This window comes from Colletotrichum aenigma (assembly GCF_013390185.1).
Source record: "Colletotrichum aenigma strain Cg56 chromosome Unknown KSG_Cg56_contig04, whole genome shotgun sequence".
Classification (NCBI taxonomy): domain Eukaryota; kingdom Fungi; phylum Ascomycota; class Sordariomycetes; order Glomerellales; family Glomerellaceae; genus Colletotrichum; species Colletotrichum aenigma.
Genome location: NW_023500910.1, coordinates 1,289,443 through 1,307,658, shown reverse-complemented (window position 1 = coordinate 1,307,658; position 18,216 = coordinate 1,289,443). Strand labels below are relative to the sequence as shown.

At 51.2% G+C, this 18,216-nt stretch overlaps 1 protein-coding gene across 1 annotated transcript; it reads right to left on the bottom strand.

The window, feature by feature from the left end:
* Nucleotides 1–13,857: 13,857 nt before the first annotated feature.
* Nucleotides 13,858–17,994, bottom strand: CGCA056_v006246 (Vegetative incompatibility protein HET-E-1; the record flags this gene model as incomplete). Its single annotated transcript, XM_037321497.1, has 3 exons — nt 13,858–15,249; nt 15,514–17,466; nt 17,512–17,994. 3 exons carry the CDS (start codon nt 17,992–17,994, stop codon nt 13,858–13,860), a joined length of 3,828 nt encoding a protein of 1,275 aa, XP_037180300.1.
* Nucleotides 17,995–18,216: the final 222 nt, after the last annotated feature.

Below are 18,216 nucleotides of genomic sequence, written 5' to 3'. Positions count from 1 at the left end.
GGTGCCCTGGGGACCAGTGGGTTTGTATAGTATATATCCTGGCTGCTGCCTGAATCTCTAAGAAGGCAGCTTGTGAGGAGTCTGGGATGTTGCCGCATATCCCCTGGATGACGCTGGTGTTATCAATGCAGATGTGTATAGGCTGGCCTTGGGAGGTAAGGAGGGCCCTTTGGAGCCCTGCCCTCGCCCCCTCTGCCTCGCCATCAAATACTTCTGCAATGCTAAGACGGCCACACCCTTGGGCTATCCGTTTATTGCTGCGGTAGATAACAAAGCCGAGCCCTGTAGCCCCATCAGGCGCTTTAGAGCCGTCTGAGTAGATAATTGTATGGTTGTATGGTTATTTATAGTGTAATGAATACGGCGCAACTGCTATCTTGAAAGGTGGCAACTTTTGCCATCGCGATTCATCATCCTGCGTCTATTAAGCAGGGATACGACGTCTTCTACATAATTAGCTCGTTCCTAGAACTCATCGTTACCGAAATTGTCCTCCCAGTGCTTGCAGCCTGCTGATCTATAACTTCTTCATTAACTATCAGGTTAAACTTAATATACTTAATATTATATGCTGGGCACAGAAAGCTATGCAAAGACGCGGTGATTGCGGAACTGCGGTCGTTATAACGCCATTTTTTGGTTGATGGGAAGCGAGAGAGATGGGACGAGGTTCTGACCGGGGAAGGGCGGGCCAACACTTGTCCGACTAGCTGGGTCCCTAACATCTTACTAGTAAGCTAGTTCTGGCTATGTTCTTCTGGCTTCGTTCCATTTCCTGCCTATTCTTGGCTGTCTCATTATATGCTGTGTCCATTTCTGGGTCGCTCGGATTCTGGCTCTGTTAACGCCTGCGCCCTGAGCAATTGCTCGCTACGGGCCTCGGTTACTAAGCCACATCAGCTTGGCTCCACACCGCCACTACTAAATATGTGCGTGAAGTGGCTTGTATTGGTAACAAGCTACGAACTATCTCTATCGGCTAGAAAACGAGCCGGCCGACTTACGTAAGGCGGGGCGTAGCGCTAGTATGCATTGTCCCGCCTCGCAATATGTTATTTAAGAAATCCGCTTCGCGGGTGTAGGCTTGCCGAAATGATTGAAGTGGGGGGCGTGGCACGGGTAGTTACGCCTTTTACTGTGGCGGCCCACCTGGCACCAGATGTCAGGCACCGCTTCTAGCCCATATGGGGCCTTCTCCAGCCCACACTGCCTGCAGCCACTTCCTGCATGGACACCTACATACACTCGTTATCACCACTCACTCCTGTGGCCTCTATATTTACTATAATATAAGATATATATAGGATTCACTTTCTCCACGAGGTACTTAACGAGGATATGGATTTCGATTTCCATTATCAAATGCTAGTCTTCTGCCTTTTTCCTCCCTGTGTATCAACTGTAGGAGTTGATGATCTAGAACGTTTCAGACTGGTGGATTCAACGTTTTCAGGGCCCTGAGCCTTTCCCGAACATTGGCACTCATCCAATGCCTTGTGCAATCCGGCATTGATGAGAGACTGCATGCTAAGTTGGCGATGAAGCTCTTCAACGGTGGTTTCGTTCCCAGTAAGTAGTCCCTCGTACACGGAAACTTGTTCCTTGAATTGCCCCAGGGCTTGCCTCATCCCCTCTAATTCCTTATCCCTGTCGAGCAAAAAGGCTTTTTGTTGCTCGAAGTCGTCTTTCAACTGGATGACCTCATCCTTGAACTGGTCTAGGGCCAGCTCTGCAATTTGTCTTTCGAGCACTTCTATGTCCTGCTGCTCTCTGACTCGTTCTAATTCTTGAGAAATTGCATCCTTTTCGCTGCAGATTTTCATGATATCCTGTGTCAGAAGACATTGGGACGACTTGGTTTCGGTCAACTCCTCTGCGTTGACGTTGGCCTCCGACTGCAAGCGATGAAGATGCTTTGCCTGCTGCAAATTCTGCTGATACAGGCTCTGGTTTTGCTGCCGTAGTTGAGTGATCTCACGGACCAACTGACTATTCTTGTTCATTTCAGTTTGGAAGTGATGCTGGTTCTTGCGTTTTTGCAGACGTCCACCAAGCTCGTGAGATAAGGCTTCTTTGACCTTGCCTTGGGCCTCCTGAATCGCTTGCGATGCGTCCCAAAGCAAATTTTCCACGGGCTTGAAGCGCAACGGCGTGGATGGGGATGAGAATGCCATAGTGTATTCGAGGAAGTGGGGGCGTGGTGGTCTATTCCATGACTTTCGTCGATCGGGCTGCTTCTTTTAAGGCCCTGAGTCCATCTATTTTTGGACTGATCCAAAATTAGCACTTTATAATCGCATCAGCTGCACGGGAATATTTCTAGATCGCCCTTCTCACTAGGAATATGTTGAGGCTTCTGCCATAAGCAACGAAAAGTAACATGGAAAATTACAGTAGACTGTCCCAAACTCCTGTCCCGCCTAGGGATCTCGATGTGGCTATTGCCAACGCTCATGGCTCTTCCGTAGCACTTGAAGCCTCCCACGCGACACTCCAGGCTTCGAAGCAGACGCCCGACTTGTCATTGAAGGAGATCATTGAACTGAAGACTAAAGAAAATGGCCGTCTACGAGCAGAGGTTGCCTACCTCCACAATATGCGAAAGATCGGAGAAGAGCTTGCCGGGGAGGTTGATTACATTCTGGACAAGCTCCGACTGGCGATCGTCACTTTCAATAGAGACAAGGATAGGGCTGAAAGATCTGTGTAGTGGTTGAATTTTATTGATATAGATTTCAATTAAGTTGGACAAAACTCAAGTTCACGAAGTAAAACGCCGCTGTCCATTTCCCAATCTCCCTCAAGCTCGTCTTGAAGGGTTTTATTGATTACGCGGAAAGTATTACGATTGACGCAGGCTATTGTCGAGGCTTAGCAAGAGGAGGGTCATATCCATGGGAATGAATCTCACTTGAAACGAGGGTCTTGCCCTTCCTGATACTTAGCTCCTTCGCAAGGAGTTGCCGCACGTCCATCGGGTTGAAATGTAACTTGATCCTCCCATGCCCACCGAGTGCTTGAGATGATCCTTCAGAGTCTTTCTTGAAAAATTGCCCGTGTATGAACAGCTGCACATCTAGGACCTGCTCCGTGGTTAGTAAGGTTTGACATGAGGAGCCTGACACTCACAAAATCCGTGTCCATGGCTAGAAGCTTATCCATCCAGTCTCTGACCCAGAAGCGATGGACTGGCCCGTGTCAGTAGCAGGTTTGGACTCTGGGGGTGGTCATTCTCACTTTCGGCCTCTATGTCCCAAAACAAAACAAATCGCCGAGCTTTTGCGTCACAACTGCTGAAGAGCGTAACCAGCTCCTTCATGGCCATTAGCTGGCCAGTTATTCCGATGCCAGATGCAAAGAGAATGACTGTGCCAAACTGATCAACCTTTGGATGATAGCCATAGGGGCCATCAATGAGGGCCAGGTGCTTGCGTTTGCTCTTTGCTGCGAGTTCCAGGTCGCGAGTAAACCCGCTTCGTGTTTCAACGAGCAAAACGACTACATCATGCCCATCTTCGTCTCGATAACACCAGGCTATCTGAAACGGATGAGATTGGAGGAAGGAGGCTCGTGTTATTCTGAGACCTGGTATACAAATATACACATATTGCCCAGCACGGAAATCCCGATGTCTAGAGAGCCTTAGACGAACCTCGGAGAGCCCTGCAATTTGATGGATTTCGGCTCGTCCTCTCCCTTGGAATATTGTAGCGGCTGTCGCAATACACTTAAGACTTACTAACGACGTCGCTATCAGGAGGACATATATTCGGGGCGTTCCCCATCCAGATGATGGGGGCAAATGAAGCCAGGTTGCAACCAAGGCGGCAGCTGAGAGACATCGATGGAGATTGAGCGTGGTCTCGTACTGTCTTTTGCGAAGAAGACGAAGATTCAGGAACGGTATAGCAAGAAGAATCACGATTGCCTGTCTCGCATCAGCACGGTTGATTTGCTACGGTTGGCAACTCACCACCAAGCCAGCCGCAGACCTCAGGTCCCCCAAGGAAATACGTTCTGCGGAAAGGGCCAAAAGAGCATGTCCCAGCGCAGCGCAGACGGTAACAACTCCAAGGCATCGATGAATAATCTCATACGGTGCTTTTGGAGCACCAAAACACCGCTCGATGAACTTTACTCCTGCTCCGACGTAAAGTGGCAGCATGTTGAGGATCGTCACGGTACCGAAGCGATCTCGTAGGCTGGGGCGCTGGATTCCATTCGAGAATGCGGCTGCTATGTTGCCGCCGATGATAACCACCACCACTACTATAGCTATTGATATACTTTCGAATATTCGAAAGCCCCATTTCAGGATGTTTGCCCGTGCTTGTCTAGGTAGCAACGATGACAGATGGTTTGTACACAGATGCAGAAACTCTTGGACGGTAAATGAAATCAGGCAGAACAATGTCAGAAAGACGATAGATCCGCCAAAGCAGAATCCGTAGTAGTCGATAACGTTCATTGTGAAAACATGCTGGTGACAAGGAAGGTCATCGTGCCAGGTTCATTTTGATATTATCAAGTGTCGAGGAGGAATGTTGGTTAGTCGATGCGGCTAAATTTAGCGACGGCCGCGCTAGCCAAAATGCGCCGACAGGCCAAAATCAGCCGACTAATACAGCTCATATATTTCGGGAGCATCGCCGCAGCAATCTCACGGTTCGACCCGCATGAAGACACAATTCAAACATGGAAAATACAGACAAACCCGACACCTGCAAGGACGCATCCAGGCTTGAGTCCACCTATGACAGGATGGTGCTGGAGTCGAACGAGATCCCATTTCGCAAGAATTTGGCCGCCGCACTTTGCTCATGGCTGATGCTGGCAGGTTTCGTGGTTTTCCCCGGAACCTTCTCCTCCCTCAGCCGTACCAATTTTCTAGGCAACTCCGAACCAGGCCGGCTTGTGCAGAGCATTGTTCGCAACATGCCCCTGCTTTGGGTGGCTGGCATCTGCTGCGTGCTTGGGCTTACCGGTCTACTATGGATTTGGTGGACGTTACGGCATAACTACGTGTGGCTTATCGGGAGAATTTTCGTGTAAGTTGGCAAATGACTGCTGGACGCATTGGCTGACCTCGCAGAGCCCTTGCATCCTTAATTCTCTAACAGCCATGATCACCATTCTCATCAGCGTTTACACGGCGCAAGAGGGCGTGTGGTCCATCACGGCCGTGATTGCGTCCTGTTTTGCCGTTGCTCAATGCATCGCCATGTCAGCAGTCTTGCTCGTGTATCACTTTTGGCTACTGTACATTACTAAGAGTGAGGGCAGTTTTGAGATTTTAAACAAGTCGTAGTCTTTATTGATGTGAATTCATTGTGCACTTAGCTTCTCAGAGTCTGTATTTTGGGAGAAAACTGCAGCACTGTTTGACGCTGATATATGAAATGTTGAACCTGAAAAGGCCATGCGTCCATCACCTTGTTTGTGTGTTGCTTAAGGCCTCTAATTTCACATCTCTTTCAAAATGCTAGAATAAGTCCGATATTGTCACTTAGGCAGCCGCAGCATCATATTTCTGCATGACGCCGTTAGGATTGTACTGGCGGACGTGTCGGCCGTAGGCGGATGCCGAACTGAGGGTATACGATCAGGCTGTACAATTCTGGAGCCTCAAGCTCCGCGGTTGTGTCTTGAGGTAAGGCAGTGGAGCAGACGGCATGATGATCCAGCTTGATCCAGCGGTCAAAACAGGTAAAGTGAAGATCTCCACAGGGCTGGTCTGCCTGCGCCAACTTCAAGAGCACGGTACGTGTATCCCTGTCAAGGACCCAGCCACACATAACAGGCACCGCAACCTATTGTTAGTGTGTCGCTATGTATTTTGTAGCTCGCCGAACAACCCTAGCAAGTGCCAGGTTGGTGAGCAGGGTCACCCTGTCACACGAGCGAACACCGTCCGAAAATGGCCCAAAGCCTGACTTAATTGTCTATGTATAGCAAAGAAGCATGATGTAAATATAGCGACGCCAACGTTGTCCAGCAATCCAAACACGTTTTTAAGCCCGCTCTCGGGGTGATGTTCGTCAGGTCAACTTCGACTGGCTAGCAATGAACAAACCCCTAAATGTTGTCCCCCTCGAAGATACCCATACCGCCGTCGCCTGCGTCGAGCGATGCAAGCTTCTACAGCAGAGCGTCGGGGAATGACCGTCCCACAAGCCAACCTCTGAAGACCCCGCCAGACCTCGAGGTATGGCCAAGCCGTAATCCGCTTGTGGGCGCCATACTCTCTGGAGATATTGCGCGAGTTCGACTGCTTGCCCAGCAAGGGCACATAGTTGCGGAATCAGATGGCTGGGCTCTATACGACGCCTGCATTCGGGGGACGGACATGATACAGGCGCTCTTGTTGAATCCAGATATCGATTTCAATTTGGAACTTCCGGGAAACAATGGGAGAACTCTGCACCATCTACTCCGCACTCCGGCCGCCCAATTTCATGGTAGCAAGGTGAACGTCATACAGCTTCTCCTCCTTACTGGTGTGGATCCTTTCCAGCGCGATAATCTCGGCGATACTGCCTTGCACCTACTGGCCGGACCAGTGCACTGGGATAACCCGTCAGATAGCCTGAGTCTGGAATCACAACAGCGCGAGTTTAAACTCGAAACCGAGTCTCTGGATATCTTGAGATACTTACTGCGTAGGATGCATACGTATGTAAGGCGTGCCACTGACGATAAGCCTCTCGACAGCGTGAACAACTATGGCAACACTGCTCTTGTTGTGTCAGTATTGTATGGCAACACTGAGGCTTCCAAGCTTCTATTAGAGAGTGGCGCAAGGAGGGACATCACGGGAGAGTTAGAGTCACTGTCGCCGGGTGCTAACCTTGAAGGTCATGAGCCCAAAATGACAATCTCGAATCGTTACGGCATTGTAGGTGATCTCTCAGATGTGGAACATTATATGTAGCTCGTGCTTAGCCTCAAATTCATATATCTTTATGCCCCTCCATCTCATGACATAATACTCTTCCCCGTATGCATGCCTTTCCGGCTTATGTGACTCTGCGTGTGACAGTATCTGCCTCACGAGTAGAAGAACCAGCTCCTTGCGTCTGTTTCCACAAGTCCTTCCTGTCTTAAAGAACAGAACTCGACTCTCTGCTCAATCACGTCTCTCCTGTCCCAATCCTGCGATAGAGCAAGCGAGGATCTCCTTAACAAACAGCTCCAATCTCGCAGCGCATTTCTCTAGCCTCTCTGAAGGCGTAGAATCAGACAGCTCTGACGACGTTTGTTGCGCAAAATTCTGAGTCTCCATCAAGTTATCCGCAATGTCCCGCAGTTCGCTCTTGATTGACATGATCTTCGTCAAGTGCTGGCTGAGAGAAAAGCGCATTCGTACCAACGAATTGGCTTGCTTATCGATATGTTTCTGCTGGAGAACACGGAGCTTCCGCAGATACCGTATCGTTTGATATTGCTGATAAGCGTGGTCCTGCTGCGCGAAGACTACAGCTTCCAGTTGCTGAATATTTTTGCCCTGTGACTCGATCGTCTTTCTGTACATAAAAATCGTTCGGGGGACAGTATATTTCTTGATGGAGGGAAGCTCGGGAACGGTATCGGTGTCCGACATGTTGCTTTCATCATAGAACATAAGTTGTAATTAGAAGACGTATAGTCAACGAGATTTCAGGGAGATCTTTTGAGGAGAATGGGGCATTTATAGTAGAGCAGCAGCTAGGAGCCAGATGAGGAACAGAGCTTCACGACAGGTATAGTTTCAAGTTGATTGTTGTTGCCAGGCCGAGGAGCACTACCTAACGTTCCATAACTCTTATGAGAATCTTCGCTACGTACAGGGCCTCGAATGACGGGCCTCAGCATGCATTAGCATACGGACAACCATCCCTAGGCCGGTCCGATAGAAGGAGCTGATCGAGGGTTGACCTAGTGAGCAGACCCTCGCTCACCCTCTCTCGGCGACTTGACCAAGGGTTTGAAGTCGTAACGCTGCCTGGCTTGCTTCATCGTCGGCACCTGCTTCGTTTGGTTCGCTGCCATCCTCAGTCCTCAAGCCCCCAGATCGCTTCGCAGATTGGAGCACCGGTCCCTGTCCCCTATGAAGCTTACTTGATTGCCGACACGGCTCTCTTCTAGGTGGCCTGGTGGCTTCTTTTGCTCTGCTGTGTACATTATGGAGGAATCCTGCTGAAAGGCCTCGTCTGATTGCTGTAGGTCAAACATGGCTGATATTCAAGCACGCTGCCAGCAATGAAAGTCCACCTACTGCTACATAACATAACGCTTGAGTCGTGTCCTTAGCTAAACCCAGAAAAGTACGTCATGTGAGTAGCACACTTTCCAAATCGACGGCCATTAACATTTGCGAATATGACAGACAACGGGAGGATCCCGTCGTTATTTCCAGATTACTGGCTATTACCACATGCCTCGAACGGTGGCGAACAACAGGCTCTCAGCACTGGTAGACACCGACCTCCTCTGAAATGTCAAGCTGCCCATGTATACGTCCAACTTCCCACGCCCTAAGGCTGCGCTGGCCGCGTAGGCATTAGACTTGCCTTGCAGAGTGGTGGTTATCGCGAGACAGGGCTCAACCCGAGGAGACCCATTTTTGTACAATACTACATTAGCCAATAAGGAGTGTGTTAGAAAATACGGAGTACACTGAGCGAGTAGTGATTCACGAAGTACAGGTAGCCGTACATTGTGGTACCATCTTATTCCCAGATGATTATCCGTCGACTGCTAGAAACAAGCCCCGTCGTAGGGGCCGTCACCTTTCTGAGCTTATCGATCGGCCCAAGATTCTCAAGCTATCTGTTGCTGGTTGGACAGAACGACGCGGTTCTGAAGCAAAGTCCCTGTCGCATTGAACTGCGAAATGCAGGACCTGTCACACATAAGGTCTCCTGCATGGATACCTGGCTTAGCGTGGTACTAGGCCAGGCTTGGCAAGTCCCAGCGTCTCCTAGAGGATCACGCCCGCAACATCAGCTCAAGAGCCCATGTCCATCCAACGGCGCGTAGGACGAACCCTGGGCGAAAGCGTTAATTAGGGCGGCAACTGTTACGGGCATGGTCTGGCGGCAACAGAGCTCTGCAAACAGTATAAATTGCAGGATCACATCGACATCCAGCTCAATGTCGTCCTCTAAACATACTCCGTCTCTGCAACTCTCACACACTTTACTCCCATCAAAACGCACCATTCTCGCCATGGGTATTTCAGATGACCCCTTAGTCAAACGACTAATCGACGACTCGTTGAGGTTCGATGAGTTCGCAACTAAAAAGTTGTGGAACCATCTCTTTTCTAAGGAGATTTTTTACGAGAAGGAGTTTGTCGTGGGCCCTGAGCAGCCTCCAAAACAGCTTGAATCTCGAAGACGGGTCGACTTTATCATTGAACGGTTTGACGGCCGAGACTTCGTCTGTCAGGTCATGGTCGAGCTGAAAAAGGGCAAGTCTGGGCCTCAAGACGTCTTAGATGCGGAGCATCAGCTATTCACCGCTTGTTACGAATATTATCTGGAGAACCCCGCCCAGACACGAATGTGGACGTGCAGTATATGGGGTCCCAATGTCCGCATCTGGGCTTTCGACGCTGGGCAAGGCTTCCTGACCCCCGCACTCCCGGCCTATGGCGACTCGGGGGACAAATCGTCCTACCTCGACTTTCGAACGTCGGAAGCAATTCTGATGGAATACTTCGAGAAAATCAAGCGAGACCCGCAGCTGCTCGACGACGTGTTCGAATCGGACGATAGCATGGCGGACGACGTCATCTTGGAGGAGTTAGACCCAGCGAGTGTCACGTTCGCCGTTGCGTTTAAACAGCGAAGACAGGGACCGAAAATCAAGACACCAGAGGGCGTCGAAGTCAACACTGACAAGACTAGATGGGAACCAGCGCAGTGCATGGTGGAGGGGACGATGGCTAAGGGCCACAAGTATGTCGGTAACTCGGGCACGGTCTATTTCTCCACAAATGTCGAAGATTGGTTCTAGTCTTAGAGTACATTCGCTCGTGTATCCGGCGGACTTTTGTCGATCAGCTTTGTTTTAGTTTTAGTCATCACCATCTGTGTTGCTGTTGACCAAACCTCCAACGTGTCCCCGTAAGAGCAAACAGTCCATTCTCCATCGTTGCAAGTGTCCTTCCCCTGTGAGCGGGAACCTCTCACCATCACCATCCGGTGATTTGGGCGCTCTTGTTGCTGAACAACCTTGAATGAGAGCTGCTCCACGGCATCACATCTCTCAGCTAGATCAACCCCTATGCGACACAGCCCCAACGCCTTTTCTGTGCCATCAAGATACTCAACTATAAGACCCCGACAGAATTGAGCTTCCTTGTCGCGGAATATCCAGATGGATTTCACGCATGACAGTATAGCCAGCGCATGGCATGCGTCTTGAAGTGGTGGGTTTCCTGGGGCCGGAGGGGCGCCAACTGAGCAGGCGTCGCCTTCTGTTAACACCCCCCGAATGACGACAAGGTTGTTCCGCGCCACAACACACAGAAGAGTCGATCGCGACGTGGTGTGAACGGCATAATGTAGCCCCGGTCCAACTGGTGGTGGACCAATGTAAAAGTCTCCTCTATGGGGTGTCCTAACCTTCGGGTTGTCAGCCAAACCAATCGGTTCTGTGAAGTATGAGCTTACGAAATAAGTCCGTTGATTCAGTTGAAGTTTGCCATGTGTTATCCCGATCCGAACCCCAAACGCTGAGATCTTATCTCGGGGGGGATTTGGGACATAAACCCACGACACGAACGGCTGAACCATCATCTCGATTTGTGCGAAGGTGGCATCTGCGGTTGGCGCCGCGGGTGTATGAGCGTGAATCGCATGCAAGTTCCTGTTAAACAGGAAAAACGTGATTCCTGAGCAGTGATCGAGATCAACGGTGGCGAGTCGATCACCGTGCTTTGGGGACGGAAATTGAAAGCCTGCCTTTGGTGACAAATTAGGCTTGTCCGTGAGTTGGAGCGTTCCTGGTTGAGGGGGCATTGCAAGACGGCCCACACCGAACTGGGAAAAGACGTCAGAAAAGGAGCGAACATTAAAGATACAAACGATACCAACTTGAAAATTAATAACCAAGTCGTCATCAACGCCGACCGTGGTGTATATATCGGATGGGGATCGCAGCTGCGCAGTCGAACACCCGGATCTCTCTATGCACCTAATGCCCCTTGAATCAATCGTCATCTCTATCGGTGAGGCCGAGCCTGCCGGAGCTATAATTGGGAGTTTCCCTCGGTGCCAGAACTGGACTTGGCGAAGTGGTCCCGACAAGGGCGAATCAAGGCCCTTGAGGTGTATGAAGTCGATAGTCTCAAGCACGCAACACAGACGCAGAAGATCATGTTGCCCCAAATGCCCCCCAATCATTGTTGTCAGTTCAGGGGGAAGCTTTGTAAGTCCGGACATCTTGAATTCGGCGATGGCGAGCGTGATGGCGCGCTTGCTGGCGCGCGTGATATCCGCGGTGGGAGGAAGCAGAAGGGCTGTGCTCCGAGGCCACGGATACCTCGCAGTTGAGAATATCAGTAGTCTGTATAATTTGTCTGGGAGTTCTGTTCGCGAGCTGTAGAGGTTGAAGCAATCCCTGTGAACGGTGGCCGTATCCGCAGCCGTTGAGCACGTTATGCAATGCGGATGCCGACAAAAGAGGTAGGTAGCACGGGTTTGTGGTGTTCCTATTGCGGCAAATGTCGATGCATCACAGGCGATAATATGCGTTGAGGAGGCGCGCACTGAGCAGTAATCCATGTCAGCTGAAGTCATTTCGTATGGAAGGAGTGAAGGCCCCTCACGTGCAACCAGATGATCTCCGAAGACAAATGGAAATCCGCACGCTCCGCATTGGCGATGAACACGTACGTGCTGAAAATCTACCTCTTCCTGGGGCTTTTGTGGATGCGACATGATTGCAGGTGTCGGACCAAGGGAGAGGTAAGATGATGGAGTATGGAGCGATAAATTCAGCGGGTCTGATATATGACCTGCTTAGTCAGCGGAGTAATATTTCACCGATACCGATGTCGATCATCGGGCGGCGAAAGCGTTGGATCCTTGAACAGGCAGAAATTAGGAGCGCCATAGCCCGCTTCGAAAAATTAGTTGGCGCCATGTACTCGTCGTGATCATGGAAACCCATGGCCTCAAGAGCGATTATGGCCACTCCACCGCGGAGTTCGCAGACCTTCAGACAGCAGTAAAATCGATTAACACCATAAACTCCCGCCGGGGGGGCCGCGCGCATTCCACGAACATCTTCAGCCGCCTGGGCTCGGCCAAGGCCCCTTGATCGGCCGTTCATGCGGCCGTCCTCCGACAAGAATGCGTGCACGCTTGGGGAGGGCGCCAATTGGGTTTGCGACAAGAACGCTTTTCGCAAACTATCCAATCATATGCTTTGTTTTAAGCAGGAGAAAGGAAGACTGTTGGTAGCAACCCTGAGGCGGAAGTTCTGGTGCGGGGCCGGGCTGGAGCATCTGATCATGGTCCGACATTTGGATCTCAGCAGGGATGAACCTACAGAGGTTTGCAAAATCGGTGTCCGTTTTGCAAGTCTAAAAATTTAGTTGAGCACAGACCAGTCGGTCTTGGCGCGTACGGGGTACATTGCCAAACGGCTGGGGTACTTCTATGGAAAACAGTACATCAGCTGCAGAAGCCAGAACTGGCTTTTCACCTAAAATAGCTCTTGAAGGCAGCAAAGCCACCTACCTTTACTGCTGACTCTCAGCCCAAGGTATGGGTGTGTAGCAGCCCAAAAGTGCCTAACAGCCAAAACTGCAATCATCTTGCTTATACGCAACCCCACTACAAAAGGTCGCTCGAAGCGAAAAGACTCTACATATATCCAAGCCAGAATAATCAGCTTCAGGATTTTTTTCCACTTCAGCCATAGTCATCCATCAGCAGGTACAGTGCACATACTCATGCCGCCCTCAACTCGCCTGTGTATCCCATCAACTGCTGTATGATGTTAGTACAAGATGACCCGCATTTTCTCCAAATTCGCCCTTTTCGAATTTTTTGACTGGTCGGAATAGTCTGGAGACCCAGTTTTCTTCGCATATCAATACACCGACGTCATACAGCAGTCGATAGGATAGCGCCCTGTGCTAGGGATGTTAAAGATGCTCAGCCTAGCGCAGCGCGTCCTCGGAGGCAGGAACTCATAGTAATGTGCGTGCTGAATCCGCCAACCCACGTCCAGCCGAGTACCCAGGCAACTCACAGAGCAGGCATGCCACCATCAGTTTGAGTCCAGCAATGGTGTCTCCTTATATTGAACACGACGTACGGTGTGTTGGGTCTCAGCATTCAAGGCTGACGCCCCTGCCTGAGGGAACGACATCACCATGTGAAAGATTAACCACCCACATTCATATTATCATCATTTTTTATTATAAGGGCCTAAGACAAGGTTAATGCTATTGACCTAGACTATTGCTACGAGCATTCTAAACTGAAGGATAAAAATCTTACACTCGTAAGCGCTGGTGTGCTGCCCTCCTTATATAGACGTTGTGCTTCTTTCCAGAACTTTCTGTTGCTTGAACGTAAGCAACACTCCATGTCCTTCCCTAACTTTCCATTGCTGAGGATCTAGCTGAAGCTTCACATCAGTCCACAGACCGTGATAACTTATTATTGCAGGAGTAGTACACAGCACAAGAAGAGAAAGAATATAGAATATTCTAGGACTTCTTGTAACTATGCTTATCAAGAATAAAAAGAAAGTTTCTCCCAGACCCTTCCTGTGTCACGCATTAGCGATAAGTAATATAGAGTATAACCAATATGGGCAATCGATGTAAAGATGTGTAGCTAACTAACTAGTACTTTACAGCTGTAGATACTCTGACTTAAAACACAAAAGTAACACGCGCCCCGACTGACATCCAACGGCTATTTTTGATCCATCTTCCGCATGAGAGCTTGCACGGTACTCCGGCGGTAACCAAAGAATATTTTGAGACCTATTCGTGATCCATGCGTCCTGTTGTGAGAGCATATAACGCTGACCCATAAGGTCTCCAGTTGGTTCCTGGATCGCTACCTCGAATACGTTCTCCAAGCTGTTGTGGCCCTCGAGAGTCTGCTGGCACTGGCCGGTGGCCGTGTCCCAGAGCTTGACGGTGTTGTCGAGGGAGCCTGAGGCGAGCTGGCGCCCATCCGGCGAGAAGGCCACCGACAAGACGGAACTGCTGTGGCCCTCGAGCGTCTGCTGGCACTGGCCGGTGGCCGTGTCCCAGAGCTTGACGGTGTTGTCGCCGGAGCCTGAGGCGAGCTGGCGCCCATCCGGCGAGAAGGCCACCGACAAGACGGAACTGCTGTGGCCCTCGAGCGTCTGCTGGCACTGGCCGGTGGCCGTGTCCCAGAGCTTGACGGTGTTGTCGCCGGAGCCTGAGGCGAGCTGGCGCCCATCCGGCGAGAAGGCCACCGACCAGACGGAACTGCTGTGGCCCTCGAGCGTCTGCTGGCACTGGCCGGTGGCCGTGTCCCAGAGCTTGACGGTGTTGTCGTCGGAGCCTGAGGCGAGCTGGCGCCCATCCGGCGAGAAGGCCACCGACAAGACGGAACTGCTGTGGCCCTCGAGCGTCTGCTGGCACTGGCCGGTGGCCGTGTCCCAGAGCTTGACGGTGTTGTCGCCGGAGCCTGAGGCGAGCTGGCGCCCATCCGGCGAGAAGGCCACCGACAAGACGGAACTGCTGTGGCCCTCGAGCGTCTGCTGGCACTGGCCGGTGGCCGTGTCCCAGAGCTTGACGGTGTTGTCGCCGGAGCCTGAGGCGAGCTGGCGCCCATCCGGCGAGAAGGCCACCGAGCTGACGGAACTGCTGTGGCCCTTGAGCGTCTGCTGGCACTGGCCGGTGGCCGTGTCCCAGAGCTTGACGGTGTTGTCGTTGGAGCCTGAGGCGAGCTGGCGCCCATCCGGCGAGAAGGCCACCGACCTGACGGAACTGCTGTGGCCCTCGAGCGTCTGCTGGCACTGGCCGGTGGCCGTGTCCCAGAGCTTGACGGTGTTGTCGACGGAGCCTGAGGCGAGCTGGCGCCCATCCGGCGAGAAGGCCACCGACCAGACGGAACTGCTGTGGCCCTCGAGCGTCTGCTGGCACTGGCCGGTGGCCGTGTCCCAGAGCTTGACGGTCTTGTCGCCGGAGCCTGAGGCGAGCTGGCGCCCATCCGGCGAGAAGGCCACCGACCAGACGGAGCTGCTGTGGCCCTCGAGCGTCTGCTGGCATGCGTTCCAGTCTACGTCTCCCTTTGTAATCATGGTAATCCAGGCCGGTGGTTCTTCTCGGAAAGGTTCCCTTACTAAGATGTGGGTAGGGCTAAATAAAAGAGCAGCTATGTATAGTTGCAATGGAAAGCTTTCTATACATTGTTTATAAGAAAGGACAAATCGACAGGCATCTCGGACGAGTTCTATAAGTTCTGTTTCCATACTTGCCTGATGTACTGTTAGGCGTATCCTGAGATGTAGTTCAATTAGACTTACGACCAATGTTTGGAGTTTCCGCATTGCCACTACTGCTTGTGGCATGCCTTTCAGAAGACTCTGAGCCTCTAGCCAGTGGAGATAATGGCGTTTGAGGAAATTGTGAACGCTAGCGTTGTCCCGTAAATCAACGCGCGCCGGGCCGTCTGCGGGATTTGAGTGCTCAAGATGGTCGACCCAGTGGGCAGACGAGTACTTCAGAGGAGCCAGAGGGTCTGGGTGAGGTGGTGATGTGTCCTCTACAGAGCTTCCAGGTTTGCGCAGCTCGTAGATGTCGCGTCTAAGCGTCCTAGATAGTACGTCTAGAGACCTTGAGAAGATCGCGTGGTGCTGGTGTGCAATGCCAGAAGGTAGAATCTGGCCAAGTGCTGGGTATGCCTCGTTCATCAAGAAATCCTTGGCCGACTGGTGGACAAAGTAGATTGTGTCCTGGCGAATAGTGAGAAAAGAGCCACAGGATCTAATGACTTCTTTCAGGTCTTCAAGGTTGTTGTCAAAAAGGTTTGGTGACTCGACGACGCACAAAAGCTCTTGTAATGTGACAGGGCGATACACCACTGAGACAATAGCTAAGATCTCTTTGCATAAGTTTGCATCGATCGATCGAGAGATGTCCTTGATCATCCGCCCATATAGAGGCTCAAGGCCAGGCGGAAACATCTTAAGAATCTTAAGTGTATGTCTCTGCTGAACCTCACTGTGAGCAAGCCTTTCACAGACCAAGGCCACCCACAGGAAGGTGTCATGCGAGTTTCCGATCAGGTATCTCTGGACTTCATCGCGGGTTTCGTCGTGATACTTCTTCTGCACCGCTAGCTCATCCACCTTGTATCGAATATATACAAGAACAGCGCGAGAGACGGACTCTGCGTTCAGCTCGAGGTGGATGGTGACTTTATGCTGAGGTCTATCCAGTTTTCCCTCAATCTCTGGCCGGTTACGACTCGACACAAGCCATTTAGCGCGAGATGGGGTGGTAGTAATAAAGTTGAGAAGTGGCTCTAGACCAGTGAGGCACTCATCAAGTGCATCGATGACTAGGATCCCTCCCTCCAAGACACGATCGGCCAGCACTTTCGTAAGGATATCCTTGACAGCTACCCAGGCGTTGCGATCTTCAAAAAGACGCTTGCCCGCATGCTTGTACTCGTCTTGCACGTATATTGCGAGGGCAGGATGCTGTCGGACAAGCATGTAGAGAAGACCACAGAGCACGGCGGTTGCGTTATTGAGCTGCCCCTCGGTCGCCTGGCAGAAGAAGTAGGCTGGTTTAGGGTTTTTGCTAGGCCCCTTTTCCAGCTCATCGATAATGCCACAAAGCAGCATAGTCTTGCCTTTACCTGGATCACCCCTAATCCAGAGTAGGCGGCTCTGTGGATCATTGCGCCACTGCAAAAAGCCGCGATGGTCGATGACCCAGCGGTAAGAGTCATTGAGGAGGCCGCCCTTTGTTTCTTCGATACGCTTCTTGTCATGGTAGGGGTTCGTCTGGGAGAGATTTTTCAGGCATTCGCTCTTCTCTTGGTCCAGAATAGCATCTTTCATCCCTTGGAGTTTCTCGAGCAGAGACTTTGCGGCGTCTTCCAGGGATTGAAGGCTTTGAAGTGTCTCTTGGGAGTTGTATTGCTTCAAGCATCTCTGCACATTAGCTTCAACGGCCTTGATGTCGTCAAGCCTGCCGGCCCAATTGTCCAACTTGAACATGTCTCTGACGAAAGCGGCACCACGGCCCATATAGTAGAGACAAACGCTCTTCATCTGGTAGAGCAAGAGCTTCTGGTAAAGCTCAATGATATGTCTTTCAAGCTCAAGACGCAGCCTTTTAAAGTCCGGGCTCGCATCCTTCGGTTTGAAGAGGAGATCGACCAAGTTCCAGTACCACTCCATCTTCGACACAACGTAGGTGATGCCGTCGCGGTTGATCCCTGACTCAGTGACTGGATTCGCCAGTATCTGTATGGTGTTAGTGGATGCTTGTAAATCCGTGGAGCAACTGACCTCAAGAGCAAAAGAGACGCCAACCCAAGCGATAGCAGCTTCGGGAGCAGCCTGTACAGCCTTCCCGATTACTTCCTTCAGAGGGGAGATGACCCGAATCACGTCGCTGGCTTTCTGTTTGAATTCTGCCTCCTTGTTCGTCTTCTGCAGCCCGACCTGGACAAGAAGCTCCATCTGGTGCCATCTTTCCTGCAGCTCAGGTTTGATGTGGGGTTCAGCTGAAGCGGCAGGAGTATGACTATCACCGCGAAGTTCGGCCGATAGGAGGTTCTCATATGCTTCGACTAACTTGGTTTCGCTCCGCTTCAGGTTGTCATACGCCTGGTTCCAAAGCCGCTCTTTGAGGTTGTTTGCTGTTGAGATTGGTGTCTGAAGGGGCGAGGAAGACTGAGAAATTGGCGTTGGAGGGGGTGAAATATGAGGTGAGGCAGAGTTTGACTTGCGGAAGCTGGATTTGAACTTCTTAAGCCATTGAGGACTCATGTTGAGCCGTCTGTTTTGCCCTTTGTATGAGCAACGGTGAGAAAATCGTAGACGATTGTATGAACACTGAGCGAGTGGCTCAGAGGGCGGGGTCTTGGGCAGTATTGTCTCCCTCGTCAGGCGGGGTAATGCGGCTGGGGGTATTTTCCTGTGCATGAGAAGAATCCAATACGAGGCCGAAGATCTGTTGCGTCAGACTGAAAGCAACATCTTGCATATCGT